At 42.2% G+C, this 18,246-nt stretch overlaps 1 protein-coding gene and 1 long non-coding RNA gene across 2 annotated transcripts in view; one reads left to right on the top strand and one right to left on the bottom strand.

The window, feature by feature from the left end:
• Positions 1 to 2,608, bottom strand: part of MMP2 (matrix metallopeptidase 2) — a 35,857-nt gene extending 33,249 nt beyond the window's left edge. Inside the window, exon 1 of the mRNA XM_026102067.2 lies at positions 2,247 to 2,608. Coding sequence (XP_025957852.1) covers positions 2,247 to 2,390 — 144 coding nt within the window. The 5' untranslated portion in view covers positions 2,391 to 2,608. The remainder of the gene's footprint in view (positions 1 to 2,246) is intronic.
• LOC112984390 (uncharacterized) overlaps positions 1 to 18,246 on the top strand; it is a 591,798-nt gene that overhangs the window by 66,900 nt on the left and 506,652 nt on the right. The gene's annotated exons all lie outside the window — the stretch shown is intronic.

The raw sequence follows: 18,246 nt of genomic DNA on the forward strand, positions 1-18,246 counted from the left end.
GCATCAGCGAAATACAGCAAAAGATGTTCTATGACTGCAACAGTCAAGGCCTGGATTTCACCCACCTTCTCAGGTCAAGTCCTGGAGTACCTCACTCTACCCTGCATAGGAAATGGTTCAGAGATGTCTCGGGGAAAAAAAGATTTACTCAAGTTGTTGCACCGTTTCCTTGGGAAGGTCCTCCATCCACCTCCTGACTAAGCACCGACTGCATTTACTTTTTATGATTTTTATAACACCTTCTCCTGATGTGGTATTTCTCCAGTGGAGATGGCTGCGCTGGCAAGTAAAGGGCACACAGATCCCATGCTGGCTTCACCTTTGCTGCAACTGTGTTCCTTCTGGCTTCTCATAGTTAATGGGGCCTAGCAGCTTGATGTGAAGTACATTAAGAGCATAAACAGGCCAGTTCGCAGGATCTATTATCAGGATTTTAATCTTGATGTACTTTTGACATATTTTATTCTGCTTCTGTCTGTATCTCCCGATGAAGTACCGTGACACAGTATAGACCACGTATCAGAACTGAAGTTTACTGAAGCAGCAGGATGCTGCTCTTGCCAGTTTTGGTCTGGGAGCATGATAAATATAAAGCAATATAAAATGAGGCATGATAAAGAATTTTATTTGCTAGGATTATAAATATAAACCTAAGCCCTCTCAGTTTTTCCTAAAATGGTGATTTTACTGAAGATGAGGAATGAACATAACCAGCTGTTCTATGAGAAGAGAATCCTGAAGAAAATTTAGTGTCTCTGTAAACCACATCTTGGCCTCCACTGCAAACTGCAGTTTCCCCGGAGTCAGCAGGGAGCTGTGGTGATCTGGAATTTAGATCCAGCCCATTAATGAAACAGGGTCCAGCTGCAACACAGCAGTTTGTGTCCCGCTCCCGAGTGCTGGGGCTGCTCACGTGGAGGGGGTGAGGGAAAGGCAGCCAGTTAGCGTCACCCAAGAACACTGCACCAAAGACAAAGAAGAGCTGCAGTGTTAAAACAGCTTGTAATTTTCCTCGGAGTTCACATAATAAATAGGTTGTTTGAGAGAAATAAAGATGAGAGGAGATGTGGATTGCTGTTATTGAATAAAAGCCTGACTGTGCCTAAGAAAACAGATTATTTAAGAGTGGTTAAATTACCGTTAGACGTGTATGACCCCACTCTCCTCTCCCACACACGCTGCCCCCATCCTCTGGCTGTCGTGCTGCCAAGGCAAAACCTTGGATGATTTTAAGTGCTGAGGAGAGCCCTTTGGGGGTCAGTTCATCTGCTTTTCCTAAACTTTCCACTGCCCCCCCTCCCCGACTGCAAATTCTCAATCTGTCCTCCCCCAGACCTCCTTTAACCTGGCAGGGTTTCCCAAGATGCACACCAACTCCTAAAGCAAAGTGACCAACTTTCAACCCTTTATATGCTAAAATAAGAATAATTTATCTCAATCTTCCTTAAAATGGAGTTACTGCTGAAGAAGAGAAATGTCTATAATTTACATGCTAAAATAAGGATAATCCATCTCAATCTCCCCTTAAATGGACTTCCCCGTAATGTCATTTTTATGAAGGTCCACAGGGCTAAAATAAGGTTAGAATAAAATGCTGTAGAGCTATAGCTATAATTTCCTAATGTCACATTCAGAAATCCAAACTCCTTTTTTTGTTCCAGATTGAATTTAGAGAAGAATATGTCTTCAAAGCTGTGATAAGATTTTTTCTTCAAAGTTAGAACTAGTCATTATGGCTTCTGAAACTCGAGCCAGCTTTTGGCTGTAATTGCTCCTTAAAGCTGTGCTTGTGCAGTGCATGGTAAACAACCTGGAAAACAAAATTCTGCAAAGCTATGTGCTACATGCATTAAGCCCAGGTTTATGCAAGTGTGCCTCCGCAGCCTTCAGTTCGGTTTGGCTTAAGTCACATATTAGAGGCATCTTTTTGCCCTTCTCCCCTCTTAACCTTTGGAATCTTTTGACTATAGTCACAGTGATTTAGTGAAATTATTTTGTATGTTCGGACTTAAGACAAAAAAAAAAAGACTCTCTTTGCTGGCTTTAAAAATTTTAAGAGAGGAAACATTACTTGGCTCCAGTTTTTACTTTTGAAAGATGATACTTTGCTAGCTAGCTTGCTCTTCCAGAAACTCCAGCGAGAGAATGCTACAGTCGTTTCCCAGCCTCAGCTCAAACAAGAAAGAAACATCTGCTTATGAAGAACAACAATATACATCTGAAGCAAAGACGAAACCGGGACTTACCACTGCTAGTTCTTTGTCTGTTTTTGGAGTGCTGTCTCCAGGAAACTTAATGATTGGTGACGGTGCAGCTAAAGTTTTGTTAAAAAGATAGACGTGGATTAATAGGACTTTAAAAATGAAGCCAAAGACAACGTGAGTCTCCATTCTGCCTGAACTTGCGCTGTGCTCCTTGGAGAGAGGCTTTCCCGACCGGCTGTCAGTTACTTTAGCTACACGGTGCACCAGTTGCTTATCGGCACATCTTAACTCGCTGCACCGTTTTCTCTTTTGCTTGCTCTAGCAATTCCTTTGTATGTTTAAAACATCCAGATGCGCAGCCTCAAGCTACCACAAGAGGAAGTCTGAAAACTAGTGGAAACATGAGAAAAGGGCAGTTACAATTTGGGATTGCTGTGATTTTAAGGTAGCAACAGGCAGATACTTATTACTGCTGAAAGAGGCCACATTTTCTCCTCATACGCATATATGAACACATGTGGTTATGCCAAAGAGCAGCGAAGGGTGAAATCTGACCTAATAGTCAAGGGTCCCGGGTGCATTTTACATTTAAAAAAAAAATCCTAAACATTATTTTCTCGACTAAGCATTTGTATTATTTTTTAGCCCCTTTTCTTGCCACAGACATAAGAATCTGCTTTAGTCGTATGTGGTTTTGCTCCTAGCCAGTGCCTTTCGGTAAACATTTTGATTACAGATGTCGAGGCAGGGCATGCTCGGAGCGGTGCAGCCGAGCGAGGCTGCCCGTCCTGCCCCCGCCGAGGCTGCCCAGACTGCGGGGCTGGGTGCGGAGGGCTCGCGGGCGCTCGGCGGGCGCCGGGCGAGCGTGGTATATCGCCTTCCCCGTTGTCTGTGGGGTAAGAGCGAATTGGGCAGGTTCGGTGAATACAAATGATCCCCAGCAGCTGATGTCAGGGGAACTGTACCAAATTCCAGATTTGCTTATGCGGGGGGGTTGGTCCGCTGGTGTAGCTGCCTTAGTCTGAAATACTGCTATGAATATGTCCATCTTCATGGACAGTCTTTTTATTGTTTCGGTCATAATAATGCCAGCTTTGAGATGTTATTACAAGCTGAATGTTTTTTTTAGCTGAATATCCTTAATCTAGGGGCTTGGCTCGTGCCTTTTTAAGGCTGGAGGCTGGCAATTCTGCATGAATGAAAACTGTGTTCTAGCCAGCCAGATGTCACAGGCTCGGGGCTGTTAAACCCAAATCCCACCGTCCAGGTTCCTCTGAGCCGTATGTCAGCACGGAGGTTGTTACGGCTTTCCACTGAATGTTACTGATGAAAGCTTTCTGGATATGACTCTTGTTACCAAATAGGTCTGCTAATGAAAAGGAAATATTTTGTGGGTATTTGGTATTTATTCATAATATTTTGATATTTGATTGAAAATATTTAATATTTACAATTCTTTGGCTTACTCTAATATCAAGCCATTTTGCTAACTGCACCCCATCATCCACGAACTGACCAGTGCTAGAAGGGCGAGGTTTCAGACCGTGGCCTGGTGCTTCAGAGGGAAAGCACTAGCCGAAGCCTTTGCTGCCCGTGGCATTAATTTGGTTGAAAACCAACCATGGTAGGTCTATGGCCACTGGTGAATCAGCCATGGGAAGCAGCGCTTAACACGTAGGAAAGAAAGAGGAATTGTAGGAACTTTGACCGCAAAGAGAGCTTTCTTTGTAAAATAAGTAGCTTTGCGTTTATGCCCGCTCATCCTTCCACGTGCAATTCCAGTGGCACCAGAGCTACAATGAACGTCTTTCCCCTAATGGTTCAGCTTTGAAATTGCATCTCCTTTTTCAACTTGCCCTTCAGCAGAAAACACCATCCCTTCTAAGAGTTGCCTTAATAAACAGCAGTTCTGAAGACATGATCCGGTTTTTCCACAGCCGAGCCCTTGGTTCTGGAGAGCGACTCTCCTGCTTTGGTGTGATGACAGCTCCTTTTTGTGTCTGGCTGCAGGAAACTGGAAGAGAACAAAAGCTAAGGAAGCCTTCACTAGATGTGCCAAATCGCTCTTAGCTTATCCTTAATTAAACAAGTAAAAATATTATGTGCTGTGTCGCAAAGTTGTGCCGTTATCTCTGTTCTGCAGTAGGCCAAGGTCTGTTGTAAATCTTACAGCAGAAGAACTATCTCATTTTTGAAAGAATTTTAACTTAATTTATGGTAGCGTGGTAGCTTTCACTTTGAAGGGTAATGCAGCAAATGTGTCTGGCACATTCCTGTTGCGCTCATAAACCTCACTGAAACCTAATGAACGCTCCGACGTGCTCCGTGTGTCCTAACGAACATAGACTCAGAAATGGATGAGGCCACATGGGAATGGTCCGCAAGACTCTTGCAGTTTGAAAATCTCACTATATTTTGTTTCTTAACTTTGCCGGCAGGGAGAGAGCCTGGAGTTCACCTTTTAAACAAATTACCTCAAAAAAGCAGCAAGGCAGCAGAAACCATACAGACGTGCCGTGGAATGCTGTTTCTCACCTCTGGTTGCAATTTTGCTGGCAAACTACTTTGCTGGTGCTATTTCAGCTAGTAAGCAGCTAAGCAAATTCTGTTCAGTTATGAAATATAATAAATAATAGGATATTGGGTTTGTGAATACCAGGTGAACCCATATATTGACTTTCTGATCATTCAGTGAAAGGCCTTCTTATGTGTGATCACTTGAGATCGGTAATAGCTTACAAGATCATAGCTGAGGTGCCATCTTCAGATAATCAAAGCAAACTAAATGCTGGTGACACTTCTTTGTGAGAGTAGAAGTCCAACCACAGCATGACTAAATTCCAGTTTAAATGTTTCTTGTCTACTTAAATTTTTGGTTAAGTTCTGAGGGAGCATCCTCTCCTCAGCCTGCCACCTAGGTGGTTTTCCTCCGGCCGCCTCCGCAGTGCTGCTGAGTCCTGTGAGCAGGGAAACTCGGCCACTGCCAGACCCTGTAGCGGGCTCTGCTTTGAGCTGCGGTGGGACGAGATGATTTCCTAAGCTCTGTTACAGCCTGACTTACTCTATGATCCTACCAGCCTTGCTGAATTTGGAATGATGTGGTGCAATCTGCCTTCTGCTCCCTGAGTAGATAAGCTTAAAACCAGGCAGAATCTGAAGCATTTGAATTGACACATTTTGACATTTATAGATTGACAGTTTGACTGTCATTAATATTTACTTCATAAACATTTCTTAACACTCTCTACTCTGCAGAGTTTACCTCTTATGTAGACTACTGACTGCTGAATAGATGCATGGAAGTTAAAAATGAAAAAGAACCCAAAAACATGAAGAGGAAGAGGAGAAAGACCCACTGAGAGGGAACACAGGCCATCTAGCAACTTTGCGGAAGAGCTGAAAGAGAAACCTAGATCTTTTTTCTCTTAGCTTAATACTCAGTCTATAAATTATTTTGTCTGTGTACATAGTTGTTACCTCTGGATTAGCTACAGAAAGTGAATGCAGTTATAATTACAGCTACAACTTGTTTTTATCTGTGGAAAATTTTCATTTCAGTGTTGCAGGTAACCTCCATATCAAGTGAGAAATGTATTTGTTATGTGTGGTTTCTGCTGGTTTGGGAGAGAGGAACCCTGCTCTCCAGTTAACCATGTTTGTTTTGAGTTTGAACCGCTTCATATCCACATTTTAGAACCATCTACTTTACGAGTGAGATGCCAGCTTTGCGTTTGAAATGCCTGCTTTTATGCATTAGAAGGAACTGTATGGCAGAAACCACACATTAGGAGAAGGCAAATGCCTCTTGAGAACAAAAGCAGTAACAGCAAGGAGGGAATCATCATCATGTCTTGTGTTATTAAGCTGTAAGCTACGTATCTCAGTAAGTATACTGTCTAACTGTGAAAACAGACACATGAGCGTGTATTAACATGGTGTTTTTATCAAAAGATTTCTCTGTTTTAAAGAAAATTATTTTTGAAATGATTGAGGAGCGCTCTGCAGTTTCAGGATTAGACTTCAGATGGTGTCCTGGGTCATATGCTGCCAGTAAGTCATCCCAGAAAGGCACTGTAGCAATTCCTACTGCTACTAATTCCAAAATTGTATCAAAAGCTGATGATTTCCTTGTGTTTCAAGAGAAATGTTAGAACTGTGTCAGTGAGCACAGTTCATGGGAGGATAATAGATTTAGACTTAGTGGGCTTTTCATTATGCTTAGTGGGTTTTCGTGTTTTACCTTGAAACCTTTTGCTAGGCTAAATAAATAAATAATTATCAGGAAAATTAAGGTTGCAAGTAAGCACCTGATCATCTGATGGCAAAGTCATCTGCCCATAACAGGGTGTAGTGGGGTGTAAATCTCCAAGTAAACTCTTGCTGTACTTTATATATATCCCTTCTTACGTTTGCTACTTCAAGGGTCTGAGCTGTCAGTTTATGGCTTCCAGTTTAGGAAACAAACCAGCAGTTTGATTAATGGAGATGGAGTTGCACTGATTTTAGCAGGATTTTTCAAAAAGAAGTAACACATTAAAATTGTCAGAATATTGCCAGTGTAGTACTCTAAGGGTGTTGCTCCAAGGGATTGGAAGACCCGAAGCTGAGGTGGTGGAGAAGTTTGCTTGGGCTTGAGGAAGGGTGAGATTGGGGCTGTCCCGGGTCCAGTTTATCCAGGTCTTTGGCTCCTTCTCAATTTGCGAGGATTGCCTTGCAGCCCCTTTTCCTGTGCCCTGATCCTGTTCTGTAAGTTCTTCTGGGTCATCGCTCCAGTGCCTTCTTCCTTCTGGTCTGAGGAAGAGGAGTTCATAAGGATGGGGAAAACCAAAGAGCTCCAGGAAGAAAGCCTGGGAGTCAGCTAACCTAAGGGAAGCCGACGCTGTTTCCCACATGTCTGGCTTGCAGGGCGCGGCACCTCTCGGAGGGCTGCCGAAGGGGTGCCAGCCCGAAGCCCCAGGGAACCTGAGGTACCTGAGACTCACTTATCTACTGACTGCTGCTTTCTTAGGGGGACCTCTGCCGAGGGTGGACCATCTGTGCAAATAATAATGTTCATATACTAAGGGAATACATCTTTTTTTTCTGGTGGTTTACACTGGTAAAACAATAAGCTGCAAGTACTTGCCATCCACTTTATACTGTGCCTGTAACAGCAATAGCGGGTGTTTGCTGTAGCTGACTGATGGAGACGTGTACCCAGGTAGGAACAGAGACAGGCATCATATTAGCAGTTTATCCATTACAGTAAAAGTGTCTCCAGGAAGCAATGATTAGCCACAGCAGGCCCCATTTGACTTTAAAAGGATTAATAACTTCAGCAAGAGCTCATTTATATTGCAGTCAAGTCAGCTTACCTAAGACTTGTACGTTGAAGGGTTGATCCTAATGGGGAGTGTAAGACTTAAATATTCATACAATTTATGTCCACCTTATCTGGATATCCTCTCTGCCTGCTCAGTGCTGGCTCAAACCCTGTGATCCACATTTGCAATATGTGACCACTGTGTGAGGGAGTCTTTAAAGTGCTGGAAATCTGTGTGTGTGCGTGGGGGGGGTGTACGGAGGGCTGAGGGGGCACAACGTACAAAGGGCCAGCAGTTGCTGCCAGATGTGATCTTCAGCATTTAAGGTAGCAATTATATTTTTGCTTTTGTTTCTCTCATCTCTTGTGTTTTGGGAAGTTAGGTCCTAAGGACATGAAGTTCCATTGACACATGGATTTGGTTTGTTAGCTTGCTGCTAAATTAGAAATGAATTTTTGGTAATTCTCTTACTCTGGACAAGGCATTTTCCATTGCATATGTTTATTATACTTCTGTCTGAAGCAGAAATTCCAGCCTGTGTCCTCAGCTGCTGTTAATTGCCATCGCAAAGCTTCTGCTGGGTGAATTAGTTCAGCAGAACTACGCTGAGCGACTGCAGTCGAAACCCCGGGCCAAGCTTACGTGTGGCACCGGTGCAAACGTCTGTGTGCCCGCCTGCCGCTGGCAGACACTCGAGGGGAGGCTCAAAGTGCAAACTCTGTTGAGAAATTTCTCTCATCTCTACACAGTTAACCATTTTTCAATTTTTAAATTCCGAGGAGTGTAGTTCAGAGCAGTTTTAATTATTTAGTTTCAAGTATCTGATAGGACAAAATGAGGTCTGGTGAGTTCATTCCGCTAGAATTTGGGGCATTGTGGTTATTCATTGCTGTTGAACGTTCTGCTAGCTAGTTAGTTGAGGAACTCTGAAGCCTAACGAGATTTGGTTACCAGCTGATTTCCAGCACTCCTACTTGAAACAGAAGTTGGTCATTGCCTGCTCTTCCCCAAAATTTCAGTCATTAATGTAATAGATATAAAAATAAAACATATATTCTAGGTGTCTATTTAGGCTTAGGTTATAGTAAGCAGCAGATGCCTGAGCTATTAACTGTTAAGGTAACTAATAGAAATGTCTCTGGTGAAAATTTTGCCAGTAAGCCAAATATGGAAAGTACGGTGCCTTCACGAAAAAGCCATAGTTTAATAATGCAAGGGAGTAATTGTATTTTTTCTTTTTTCCAGCGTGAATATACTTGGGCCTTCTTTGGCCTTCCTTTGAAGACATAGGCTTTGCCAATATTTTCAATGCTTCCATTAGCCTGGAAGAATAATAGAAGTTTAACCCTTACCAGAATTTTTCCTTTGGTACCACAGGCTAATGACACTTACTTAACAAATGAAAAATGCAGTGACTTGCTTATTTTATAAAAGAAACTGAGGGAATGGTGTTTTAGCGAAGCTTTGTAAAATTGCCCTGCTAGCTCTGTTGCAATTTCAAATGTTCTAGGTGAATTAGCAATTCTGAGAGGAGACTTTAGGACCCTCTTTTTTACAGTGTGCTTTACTAATACCCTTTTGTGATGCTTTTATGGTCATGTTCTATACGTGTATTCTTGAGGACTAGATTTCATGAGTAGCCCATAAAACACAGGCGAACGGTTCTGCTAAGGTCCCACTGCAGCCAACAGAACATTTGCCGTCAGCTTGATGGGGAGCCGGAGCTGGACAATAGCCCAGAAACGTCTCCCAGGAAGCTGAAGACTTCATTGTGTCTTGGTGCCATGGCATCTTTGTAAAGGGTTTTTTTTGCTTCAGGACATCATTTTCAGGAATGTTGTTATTTTTAAGCCTTGCTTTTTCATAAAAAAATGAGTTTTTGCATAGTCATATGGATGTCCGTAATGAAGCAAGTGGGTACGCAGATGCTGTGGACGTTCTGCTCTTGATTACTAATAACAATTCAGACATTATGCAAAGCGTATTATTTATTCATTAATGGGACAAGTTGATAGCAAAAGCAACAGAAACCAAGTCTTCCTGACAGTGTATAATTAATATAACCTGTTAGGGGCCATACAGAAATGGCCTGGCGGTCCAGTATTTACAAAGATCTATTAAACATGTTCAATAGCAGGGCAATGATGTGGAAATTTTCCTAAACCGCCATAAATGGGACACAAAATAAGGCTGTCCCTTAGGGTGAATCTATGAAAATACTCAGAGGAATAGTTTCTATACAGTAATGACTAATATCAGACATCATAAACTGAACAGCTAGCATGGAATACTGCGAAATTGTGTGTTGATATGTTTTCCATTATTTCTGAATCCGAAGGACTCCCTTTTAGCATACAGGGCTGTTGAGTTTAAAGAAGGTCATGCTGGCCTATTGGTCAAGATTAGCAGCTTGATGAAAGAAAAGCTCAAGTGAGAAGATGGCCGTGGCTTTCTCAAGGGCCTTGCTTGCCAGCTCCAGCAGGTCCGGCCTGCCCACACAACTTGTCGTTCACCGAGAGAGAACAACGTTTAAGCCACTCCTCAGCAGTGCAGTAAGAAAAGGTTTTAGCGTCGAGCTTTCAGTTGCGGAGGAGCACGAGGAAACCTTTGTTTTGGCAGATGAATCAAGCTAATTGGAATAAGGATTTTTTAGTCTTGATTTCTTGGCATTCTCTGAGGACAGTGCACCTGTAAATGAGCTGTTTCCAAAATAAACCGACGCACTCAACATAAAACATAAAAATGTGCATCAACTTACATTATTTCAAAGAAAAATACAATGACTATTAGTACCTGATTTTATATTTCCCTCTTTTTTCCCTTTTCGCATATTAGCTCTTTCCATTATTTACCAGATCTGATTCCACAGTGACTTACAAATGGGGTTATTACTTACTGTAGTAGGTTTCCCAGTTGGTTTGAACATATGAAAAATACCTAGTTATTTTGTGTTGGGTGGTATTTCATTTTCTGAAGCGACTCCAAAAAAATAAGTGGGGCTACTTGTAGGGAAAGGCAGAGGCTTCTCACTGGTGGTTTCCCTAGTTGAAAGTGGATCTTACAGATAAAATATGCAGAACTAATTTGCCTTTACGAGAAACTCCACACCACTGGTGGCTTGGCAGAAGAAAGAAGCCTTGCTGCTGCTGTATTTGCCTAAGCTTGGTAAACTCAGCACGATCGTAAGTAGCTCTGGGGACAGATCCTGCTGTCCATGTTGATGTTGGCTGGTGTCGTATTTTGTCGGTGATCCTGTTGATCTTAATGAGGCATCTTGCAGTGAAAGATGTGAGTAAGCGTGCTGGGGTGCACCCCGTGGCCTGGAAGCCTCGTAGCCTCCATACGTTACGCACGGTAGTAAGAGCAAGAGCTCCTAAGCCACATCGGGCTTTGTAATTTCTGCTTTTTGAATTTCAGAGATAGACCCCAAGGGGCACCTCCCCGAGTGAGCCATTGATCGAATTCTGGGAAGATGCACGTTACTCACGAGCAGGGCCGCGCCGAAGCGGGCTGTTGCCCCCGCGCTCCTGCCCGTGTCCCGGCGAGAGCTCTTCCCCGTCACAGCCGGCAAGCGCAGTCCTGCGCGTGGCTGAATAATAGCTCTGCTTGCGTGGCTGCTGCCGCTGGGCAGCCGCTCGCTGGCGGGCACTGTGCAGCTCACGTGTCATTGTAATGCTAGTATTGAGACACCAAGGGGCCTTAATTAATGACTTTGAAGATCTGGTCTTTTATAATTCATGACAGAACTTTAATTAAAATCAAATGTATAGCAATTGAACTAGCAAAGGATTTAAAGTGCACAGTCATCGGTGGAGAAAGTGATTGCCTCTGACCGCTGGTGCTATATGCTGAATGCAAATTGCCTTTCATCCCAGCAGCGCCGGAGAGCAGAATAAGCTTTTTTAGAACAGAGAGGTCCCTGTTGTTATAAACTCTGGAAAAATGGTAAGGCCAAGGGGCCTGCAGTCATCTGATTCCCTCTCCCCCCACCCCTTTCTCCTTAAATTCTCATAGTTTAAAAGTCCACATTGGTAGACAAGAAAAGGCTACAGATTGGTATGAAGCTCAGTTACTGTTTGTAGAGATGGTGAGTGAAAATGCCGTCAGGTACTCGCTCCAGGGCTCTCGTGAAGGCGGTAGGACAGTTCCTCTTTCACATAAAGGGAAACTGAGTCACTGCTTTCACTCAAACAACGGAGGGGAAATTAATGAGTTTTGGAAGAGTTCAGCCTGGTGCAGCAATCAAGTACATTTTTTCTGGCCTATGTTATATAAGCTGGGCTTAAGCAAGTACAGTAACAGAATGTATTACGCTAGATTAAACCTGTTGTGCCAGGCTATGTGGTTTTTTTATGGGCCATTTAGTTTGTTTCAGTTTATTTGGCCTTTGTGTATACTTTGATTCACCTGGCGTTCATGCTTTTCTTCATGTTCACATGAAGAACATGCTTTTTATCCAGGGCCCTTAAAATACTGTCCAGTTAGTACGGGGGCTTCCATGAGGTCCTTTGGAGGGACTTCGTAGTCTTCCTGGTTCATCTGCCTTCCTGGGTAAACATTCAGAGGGCATTTGTGGCTTTGATTTTACAGTCGTGGGTTGTGTTTTAAGGATTATTGTTTGGTCTGCTAAGGGATCGGTCTTCCTCTCTGTGGGATTAGTTGATTGTTTGCATTCGCGGGGAGTAGAGGTGGGTGGGATCTTGCTGAATAGTCAGCCTGTGTTGCTGCATTTCCCCGTGCTGTGTATGGAAGCCAAGCAATGGTCTTTCCTTCAGAAAAGGAAAAAAACCCGCAATCCTTGACTACCTGCTACATATACAAAAGGTAATAAATTAAACAAAATTTACAGTCTAGGGGAACTAAGGAAAATTGGTCAATAAGTCACATAAAGGTCTTTCACAGAAAAAATTTGCCCTGAGAGGGGGATGAATAATGGAAAAAATTGTATTTGAATAAATTAGTCACTGCAAGCTGGCAAAATAGCTTATTTACTAGCTAAAGAAATGGTTTAACAGTAGGAAGATATGATTCACAAACCATTCTTCAAGATTTGATGAAAAAATGTTTAATAAACTATTTTGAACATCATTCAACCATCTGTAGTTGCCACCTTTACCTTTACTGCAGCAATAATTTCTTAGTATCATAAATATAAAAATAACTGCCCTGTAAAGGAGGCATTACCTGATTTCTTCAGTGCTTACTCCTGCTTATGTTGCAAAAGGTTGCAAAGTTTTTCTGTTTTATATTACTAACTCTTCACATAGTAATTCAACCAACTGCTAACACTACAATTTGAGAACTGTCAAAATCAAATTCCTGGGCACAGTCATGGGGGAAAAGACTTATCTGGAGTTTTTCTTCTATTTTTATTGTCAACATACTGAAGTTAACTGTTATGTGTATGTGATTATTTAAGGCTTTTTGGCTGGCAGATATATTTGTGTAGGAGTCTTAATACCCCTGGGCTGTTCCTGCAAGTCTAGCCGCTGTTAGGGCATTTGAAGCTGGGTTTGGAGCCTTTTCGGAATGCTAAATCCAACTAAAAGTAGCCTAACTGCAGGTTTTATTTTGATTGAGCATGATTTTGTGGCATTGTATTAGAAAACTTTGGGTTACTTTCAAGATCAGATGTGCCCAAGCATGTTCGATGTCTAGACCAAGGTTGTGCGGCTGTTTCAGGCATCGCACATGCAGCAGGAGCTGCTGCAAGGGACTGTTAAGTAGACTGGACTCATGGCTTTTATTTAGAGAGCTGCTTTCTTGTATAAGTAGGTATCAAGGTCAGCTTATTTTCCTTGAACAAGACCTACTAGGTCGATGGTCCAGCACAGAGGACTCAGGAACAGAGCTACAAGCTCAAAGATGCCAAAAAGGGGAAAAATCTCAGGGCACAAAGGGAATCCCAAAGGGGAGAAGCGGGGGAAGGATAACAGCCCTCGGGGGCTAAAAGGGAGGTATTGAGTTCAAAGGAAAGCTTCCATTAGAGTGAAAACCTGACCCAGCGGCACCACCTGCCTGTCCATTAGCTGTCTGTGTTAGTTGTTAATGGGAATCACCCAAGAAAAGCAGCATTTTAATGGTCAATGAGACTGTTTCTATGAAGGGATTAAATTCCAACTTTTTGTCTTTCAGCATTTTTATTACCCTTCCTGTGCATTTTATAGGCTGTTAATTTCTTTCATACTTGACTACTATTAATACAGGGCAAATAAATGGCTAAACTACTTCCAGAGGCAACTTGATGGGCCGTACAGTATGTCCACATTTCCTGTCCGGGAGCCTGATCCTAGAGCCATTTGCACAAGTTTTATATAGTTTTTCTTTGCAGATTTTAAGATAAATTTATTGCTACTGCTCTACACAAAATCAGGATCACATATTTTTTTCTGCGTTTCAAAGAAGAACGTGATTAAGGTTTTATACTGAAATCTAAATGGAAATTTACTTTATTTTTATTTCTGGAGTTCCTTTTTTGCCTCTGCCCTGATGCCATAGAGAAAGATTTGAGTTAGGAATCGTGATCCTAAGCAAATCAATCCGTGTTTTCCAGTGACAGGAAAATAAACAATGGGAACTTCTGTGTGCAGCGATTGATTGAAAGGCATTACAGAAAACATGTTGTTTTCTATACTGATGCAGCAGCATCTCTATGGTATTATTAAGTTTCCTTTTAGTTTTTTTAGTATTACCTCTTACTCTCTGCAATGGAGTAATCATCCTGTTCCAGAGCTGATTTGTGCTTTACAGAGGAGGGAACGTACATGCTGTAAAACCAAGTATGTCCTCTTGCTTTCAGCTCTTTGCAGTGAGAGGTTCTGCAGCCTCCCCTAGCCCAGCTAAGCATCTCGTGCTGCTGGATCTCCGCAGTCATGGCAGGCCACGTGGCACCCGGGACGGGACACGGGCGTTTGCCCCGGCCCCTGCTTTCGTTCTGGCCACTGCTCTGCTGAGCTTTTGTCAGCTCTGGCGATGGGGCCTGCAGTCTACAAATGTCTGTCAGGTGATTCACAGACCACAGCTCCGTAACCATCAAAACCAGCCTTCTGTGTTCTCAGGGGAGCGGTGATCTTTCAGGCTTTTTTGGCAAGGAAACAAGTGATTTGCTGTTTATTTCAGTCAGCAAAGTCTTCTCATAGATGAAGACAAGAAGCTTTTCTACACTCTTGGTTCACGATCAAATCCTCCCTCTCCACCAGCATTTGCTGCTGCATGATAACTGCATATATAAGTTAATTCTTACCATATTTCATAGAAGATTGATCCAATACCTTTCCTGGGGATGGAATTTAGCTTTTTGCTTCACTTAATAATACCAGCACTTGGGGGAAGGAGGGCTCTTCAGGTGTCCCAGTTTCTCAGAGGCTTTGTCATGGTTTGCATCCCATGGCCATTGGAGACCTTTGCACATCATCTCTTTCAGCTCATTGCTGCAGGCGCAACAGGCCCAGATTTCCCTGCAGAATTCTCCATTTCTAAGGGATATTTGCACATACATGGCTGATCGGTTCAACCTTTCTGTGACTTACCGGTAGACTGTTCTGTGTTAAGCTATTTCATAGCTGTGTTAGCTCCTATGCACAGAAATTTCCATTTTCATTTGTTTCACTGAAGTTTGTCAGGTTCAGCTTTTCACTAAGGCTGATGAGATCGTTCCAAGAAGCTCTTTAAGGGTGCATTCCCTGGTTCGGGGTGCAGAGCTGGGGCTCTGCTTACCTGGCTTGTCACATCTCAGGCTTTTGCAGGAGTTTTGGTATGGAAAAAATGAAAGATTATCCTCAGCCTTCTGGAATTTATTCTGATCAAGAAAACCTGTTTATATGGAAGTCAGATAAAATCCTAATAATCTGTAACATTGAGATTACAAACTGCAGCCCTAGTCACACTGAATCTCTCACCTAATACAGTGTTTCAGGAAAAGCAGAGTCTAAGTGAGCACTGTAATATTACTACCTGATTTAATACAGATATGAGAACTGATTCATACCAACTTTTTATTATTAATGTGAATATACAAGTTTGAATCAAAGGAATATGCATGGATATAGCTCATTTTGCTGCAAATACTGTAGAAGAATTCACATATGTTTTAACCCATGGGTTGCACAAACATCCTTCTACCCGAGATCAATTTTTTGATTGTATAAGAAACAGATAACTACTACTAACGTGTGACACAGGAGACAGCAGAAAAGATCTAAGACATTGTCTGTGTATCAGATGCTTATAGTTTTAGGCAATGCACCACATCTGACATGGCTGAGAAGGAAAATCTGGAGGAATGGCCAAGGGAAGAATCTGCCTCTTCCTTCAAACTTTTTAGTCCTCCTTTTTTCCCCCCTTCAAAGCCGAAGCAAGCCCTCACAGTGGGGGTTAGAGCTCTAGGTCACAAGTCAGGACTGTGATTGCAATTTTTTATCTTTTTTTTTTCAGTTATACAGATGTTATCCCACTTTCATTTCCGTGGGATGGTAACCAAATTATTAATCGTTCCTTCAAGCTTTGGAGGAGACCTTCTTTCAAATCACCAGGTTCAACCGCCAAATGCAGTTTATTCTTGCGAAAAATCTCATGGCCTCAATCTGACAAAGCACTTGAGGACTTGTTTTTACTCAACAGTCATGTGAAACAAAAGAGATTAGTCATATGTTTAAATGCTGGATTGGAATATATTTGCTTGAAGAAAATTAAATGCATTTATCAAAGCAAAGAATGTAAATTCTGTACTGTCAATTCTAATGGGCTGAAGTTCAGGCAGAAGAATAGCACTACCCATAAGCAGTAGGAAGAGGAAAGCAGGCATAATAATAATAAGAATATGTAATACTTCCAAAGTACTTTTCACCCAATGAGTTCACATTGCTGTATGCATAAAAATGATCAACATTTCAACAGCTCTGTGAACTAAGCTGAATATCTCCTTTCTCAGATGGGAAAGTCAAAGCACAAAGAGTTTGAATGATTTATCTGCATGAATTGGTAGCAGAGCTAAGAATCAAATCTTGGCTTGACTCAATCATGGTGTTATTGCTCATCCCAACTATTCAGTCATTTATACTATATGGGAGTGACAAGCTCTGTCATTCAGCTGGAGAAAAATAATTTTTAAACATGATTTCAGTACAGCTCTTACTTGCCTTTCTCCAAGTTTCTTTTGTAAGAAGTTTGCCTTTCTCTCTCCCATGGCACCAAGCTTTGGATTTAATTTTTACTCTATTCATTCTGGTTTTTGATTTTGCTGAATAGTAAGTTTGAGCTGGCTGAGTCAACTTGTCCAACATTAATACACTGCTATAATAAAAATGTGAATAACAGGAAGACTATGTGGAAAATCATGCCCCTCATCCTGGCATATAATACTAGTTGTGAAGTTTGTTACTTGGTTCCTGTTAGAGTTATGCAGCCATATATATTTAGAAGATATGTAATACTCCATTGAAACACAGGCAGAACCTGCCATCAGCCAACCTGCTGATTTGTTGCTCTTCCTGGGCTCCCACACGCTGAACGTGCTACCTGTGCTCTCCCCCTTTGTGAGTAAGTCACCAGACGGGAATTTTGATAGTTCTTTCACAGAATTCTTTGCGTAGAGCATACTCCTAAAAATAGCTTGATCTCATGGTGTAGTAAACACTGCAATTTCTATTTCCTGAGGAAAACTGCATAACTAAGAACCTAAGAATTATGTGTTCTTAAAGCAAAAGTCTTTGCATTTTGACCAAGAGCTTTTCAAGTGTGGTACAGCAAATGGGCAGCATTTTGCTCCTGAGAGTTTTGACAGTGGACAGCTCTTTCTGCAGCCCACAGAAGGTTGGTCATTCATTTAATTGGGGAACAGGACAGAGTCTCTTACTTTAAGGGCTTTTAATTTCTTTAAGGTTTAAGATTTCTATTGCATGGAAGCCAGATGCTTTCCTTAGCTCTGCTGTCTGTCACACAGTGCCCACATGCAGGTCCTGCTTCTAGTTTACATACTGCAAGTAACTTCTTCTTAAAAGCCATAAGAGTGAGGGAAGGGGCTGTAAAACAATGGCACTCACCCCATAGACCTGCTCCTCATATGTCTGACGTATCTGCTTACTTAATGTAAATGCGCTTTTACTGCTGCTAACAATTAAGAGACAATATAGTTGTGGGAAAGTGAGCTGCTTTTCTGCCCTGTCTGGCACAGCAGACAGCATCACTGTCAGATAATTTCGGTTGCCAGATTTTTATTACTGGTGATGATACTTGAGCCATTAGGATCAGACTTCAGATCCCAGGTTACATTTGCAGAGCTGGCAGCGTGGAAAAAAAAAGGAAAAAGAAAATCATTTGCTTTGTAAATTGAGTAGGCTTAGCCTGGAAGACATTGAGAGACACTAGGGGTTCATTAAAGCACGTTTTTATCATGTTTAAGTTCAAACAAAGTGTGGAGCAAAAAAATAGTACTTGTTAATGTGCTGTAGGAAAAAAAATGCTTCAAGGTGTGAGGGACATGATGATGGCTTGTGAATCTTTCTTAAAAGGTTGACCTGCGCTTTCTCCATTATGCTCTCTGTTATGTGGTGCTCTTCCAGGACGTCAGCCTCGCCCCATCATCTGGCCGCACACACCTGGGGGTCCTCCTGCCCCTCCGGCACACTCTGTAGAGGCACAGCTCCAGTGTGCGTTCAGTATAAAACTCAGCGCAACCACATTTCAGAGTACCAGCAGAGTCATGCTGTTTCTACTTCTTGTTACCCTACTATGGTGTTTTC

This window comes from Dromaius novaehollandiae, chromosome 13, assembly GCF_036370855.1.
Source record: "Dromaius novaehollandiae isolate bDroNov1 chromosome 13, bDroNov1.hap1, whole genome shotgun sequence".
NCBI classification, from domain to species: domain Eukaryota; kingdom Metazoa; phylum Chordata; class Aves; order Casuariiformes; family Dromaiidae; genus Dromaius; species Dromaius novaehollandiae.